Raw genomic sequence first — 4,384 nt, forward strand, 5'->3', positions numbered from 1 at the left:
TACAGACCATTGTCTATCTATTACCCACAACCACTCACATTAAAAATTAGCATAAGGGTCTTCTCATTCACAACATAATGGAGTTTTCCATCAAGGAAGATTTACAATCCATAAAGACAATGTGTTTGCTAAAAAATTATCCACGACCACTGACAATTAAAATTAGCATAAGGGACTTAGGGACTTCTCATTCACATCACAATAGAGTTAAATATCAAGAAAGAACCACAATCTTTGAAGAAATTGTGTTTGCCAAGAAATTATCCACAACAACTCACATTAGAAAGAAGCATGAGGGACTTCACATTCACAACATAGTAGAGTTATTCATGAAAAACAAGAGAAGATAAGAAACAATGCAAATTATCATTGCCAAAATATTTGTCATAAGACAACCAAGTTTGTCAATAAGTTTACCGCGATACAAACTAACTTTGCAATAATGCAAAGTATCATTCCCAAAATCGTTGCCACAATACAAAATGAGTATCATGTGAAGCCAAAACTATGCCGACACAAAGAAGGTGAACTCATTGTATCTCCAAGATCTTTTTCTTCGCCCATGCGGCCAAATCTAGCTTCAACTGCTCCACGGCCTCATGTTTGAACCAGGTCCTAGTCAACTGCACACATAAGAGAAAATAAAATCAAATGAGTACAACTCCTTAATTGTGAAACTTAGAGATAAGACTCAAGAGAAGCATCTTACATAGCTCTTCGATCGTTTGCCGTATGCCCCCTCAATCATCCGTTTCATGTAGGCCATGACATAGAATCCACAATCTATAGCATTAGGCTGTTGCGGCACCTGCCAAAGAATCAAAGAATGAGTGAGCCAATACAAATTTTCATGGTTAGTGATCACAAGGGTGCCAGGATTATTACATGTGGTTTCTCCAAGGTATCCAAGGACTTCCTTGGCCTCTCCATAAACTCCCTCAATGAGTCGTTAGAGCAATGTGAAGCCATGATTTGCAAAGCCCTAAAAGCATAGTTGGTGTAGATGGTAAAAAAAAGGTCTTTTTTGTTCTAAGATAACAAAACAAGTAGCCAATATGTACCTGTAAACAGATGACAAATGAGTTGGAGACACTACCCTTGAGAGTGGATCAAGATATAGTAATCCATGAGTCTCCCATGGACAACGCACTAGCCTTTTATGGATATTGTTGTACAACACAAAAAGTTGCCAATGATGTCTGTAGAATGAGAAGCAACAAGAACACATTAATCCATTAAGCATCCTAATAGATAGTTTGAACATCAAAGGTACTAAGTTAGTAGACCTACCCATCCACAATTGGAAAGAAGATAAACAAGTACTTTGCCACATCTACCTCTCCAAAGTAACTATCAAGCTTTTTTGCCTCTTGATTTCGACATGCCTTCATAAAGGCATACCAAAGGCTGTCACAAAACCATGCTTTTTCGAAGACATGGCTTGGCATTGTATTCTCGAACCACCTATAAATTAAGCGGTTCATTGATGTCACACCCGTGCAATATACATATGCATATGGAAAAGATCAAGCCTTTTTTAAAAAATAGACTTACATATGACACAAATTCATTGTCCGTGTCGATGCTTTTTGAGTCACAATTGACTCCAAAAGGCTACCATCAACCTCAACAACTTGATTTGATAGCGCAATCTTCTTTCATAGGAGCTAAAAGTGGCCCTTGATCGTCAAAGCTCGCCAACTTCTCCTACAAAAGAGAATGAGCAATATAAATTTAATGACAATAAAAGAACCTCTACCACGTTGTAAAAAAGAATGAGAAAAAAGCATTAAGCCTCTGTCAGGAGAGTATTACCGGAGTGACTACTTCGTCACGTACTTCATGTGATCCATCATTTAAAGGATTGGCGGCGGGTGTGGATGTCGTTGCATTATCCTTCGCTATTAAGTGCCTCTAAATTAAGAAAACACTACTCAAAATGATGCAAACACACATGAATATAATGCACTACCAACCAAAGCAATTATTCTATACTCACATGTTTCTCATAGCCTTCAGCAATCCGCTTGTTGATGCAACTCAAGCGAACATTCTTTCCCGTCGCGAGGTATTTTTGCATTGCACTCTCGACCTTCTCTCTAATGTAAGTATCCTTGCTTTCAAAGCACGATCTTTCATCATCACCCATTGCGTCCCAATCCTCTTCAGCCCTCTTTTTAAGTTGAGCTTCTTGAGTCCTCCTCGCATAGGAATATCTACATTGATATGATGCTTTTTGTGCAAATGGTCCATCATATCACCTCGCCTGAGGTATCGTACATTCAACCTGCGACACTCCTCTGTAGCAATGCACAAACGAGCGGTACGACCATCGTCAAGCAAAACATCTTCAAACAATTGTGTTTCATCGGTGGCCATCGACCTTATGAAAAAAACACCATACATTAGTTGACTTTTCTTAAGCATGTGAAGCTCATCCACAACTCAAGTATGACTCAATGACTCAATGCAAAGGTAATTAAGCGACTCGATGCAAAGACGCACACACACGACTCTCTCCTCTCTCACTTATCGAGAGCAGTTTCTATTTGATGCACTTTTACTTTTTTTTCACTTTTTCTTAGTGTCATTTATAGCATCTCAAAGTGTGGAATGTACTGCCAATAATGTATCTAATTTGTCATATAGGCCAACTTCGGCCTCAAAAGGTCATTAATGTGACTTTCTTACTTCCCTTCTTTACATACCAAGATGAATCCAGGATAAGCCCAAATTCACCTTTAAACGAAAGTGCAAGGTATAGACTCATGGTAGCCATCCACAACACCATATAACCATTAGCTCCATCATGCATAGTATTGACCATAGTTTAGTTGCTTTTGGATTTCTGCTTTTTTTCCGCCCAATTTATACTTCACAAAGATTGTATGAGCGCAAGCCCGATCTCTAAAGTCTTTGATGGTTCAAAATTTTAAAAATCTCAAAACAAATATGGCTTGAAAACCTGTTATCTATCAACACGCGCGCCCACACACACCGAGAGAGAGAGAGCCTAACAGACATGTTTCAATAGCGATTGTGTTCTGCAAGAAGCCAAAAGTATGCAGCTAGCTGCTCTCTCAGCCTGCAAGGTGTGGAAGGCACCAGTAACAGAGACACAAACCCACTAACATTTATGGTACAAACATATCGACGCTAAATAATGTGATTAAAATGGCACCAACCTTCCGTTCGTCTCCTTAAAAGAATACCCGCCTTTCTTTTCTCAACTGCATTCAGTTCGTCTGCGCTCCTCTTGTGCTTGCTCAGGGATAGAAGGTAGAGCCAACTACTACGATGCATGCAATGTTGGGTGCAGAGTCTATGCTTGTGCTGGGAGCTCTCTGTCTCTATGCCTCTACGCTTGTGCTTGCTCAAGGATAGAAGAAACTAGGGATTGCACAGGTTTACTGGTTCTACTGGGAGCTCTCTGTCTCTGTGCTTGTGCTTGCTCGGGGATAGAAGGAACGCGCGAGTCGTTTATTAGTTCTAAGGAGAGAGAGAGACGGCGGGCGTTGATGAACTATGTTTTTTTTTAATATTTCATCGCCTTTAATTAGCTACAGACCTCTGGGCGTTAATTAAAGGCGCGCCCTGTTGGATTCTCCAAATATTCTAGGAGGATTCTCTAAATATTCTGAAGAAGATATAACGATTAGGGCTTATGAGAGAACCCCATCCGTTGATCCCTCCTACAAAAGGGGTGTCAAATAGTCTCGAGGCAGAGCCTGCGCCTTCTCACCATTACCACCAGTGCCGCTATTTGCCACGTCATGCACTGCGCCCCTTTTACAGCAGCACCCAATCTCGCCTTTAAAGCCTCACCAACCTACGTGACATCACCAATGCCTGCTGCCAGTGCTGCACGCTCAGGACTATATCCCACAGGGCCTTTAAAAGGCCCCTCAAGCGGACAGCATGGGGGGGCCACTGGGCAGATGAGCAAAGTTGCCAGGAGCCGGGCGGGACAAATTTGGGTGGATGAGCAAGCTCGTCGCATGTGGCTCGGGCGCCACATGGCCTGTGTGAAAGGGGGTGGGGTTAGGTGGCCCCCCTCGCTTTCTGTCGGTGCTCCTAGTGTTGGAGCCCAATTTACCGTGCCCCGGCCAAGTGAACCACCGCCTCGCCCTCTGCGCAACACCCAACCGCCGCCCGAGCCGCCTTCCGCTTCTCTAAACCGTCTTTCGATGATATAATCCTGGTCATCGGCTCGTCCGCCCTCCGATGTTGATCATGGTCGTCTCTGATCGTCGGTGCATCAACGTTTTGAGACCGCTACAAGGACTCGCCTGGCCCTCCTATCGGCACCACCTGATCCCACCTGAGCCTCACCACGGTGGCATCCCGATAGAGGCGGCCACCAATCCACCGTTCCGCCCTCGGT

General features: G+C 43.0%; 1 protein-coding gene across 3 annotated transcripts; it reads right to left on the reverse strand.

The window, feature by feature from the left end:
- Positions 1-375: 375 nt before the first annotated feature.
- LOC147627192 (uncharacterized) lies at positions 376-1,581 on the reverse strand. 3 transcript variants are annotated; one of them, XM_086816166.1, is made up of 4 exons: positions 1,291-1,581; positions 1,097-1,199; positions 710-808; positions 376-623 (listed from the first exon to the last, which is right to left on the reverse strand). In XM_086816166.1, the coding sequence occupies exons 1-4, from the start codon at positions 1,482-1,484 to the stop codon at positions 531-533; spliced, it is 489 nt and encodes a 162-aa protein (XP_086672292.1). In that variant the 5' UTR covers positions 1,485-1,581; the 3' UTR covers positions 376-530. The 3 variants fall into 3 exon arrangements, 2 of the variants coding, with proteins under 2 accessions (XP_086672292.1, XP_086672293.1); XR_015268533.1 differs by having other exon boundaries at positions 1,062-1,549; XM_086816167.1 differs by lacking the exons at positions 1,097-1,199; positions 1,291-1,581 and adding an exon at positions 886-1,027.
- Positions 1,582-4,384: the final 2,803 nt, after the last annotated feature.

Source organism: Cibotium barometz, chromosome 21 (genome assembly GCF_041138505.1).
Source record: "Cibotium barometz isolate CiBa-2024 chromosome 21, ASM4113850v1, whole genome shotgun sequence".
In the NCBI taxonomy this organism is placed as follows: Eukaryota; Viridiplantae; Streptophyta; class Polypodiopsida; order Cyatheales; family Cibotiaceae; genus Cibotium; species Cibotium barometz.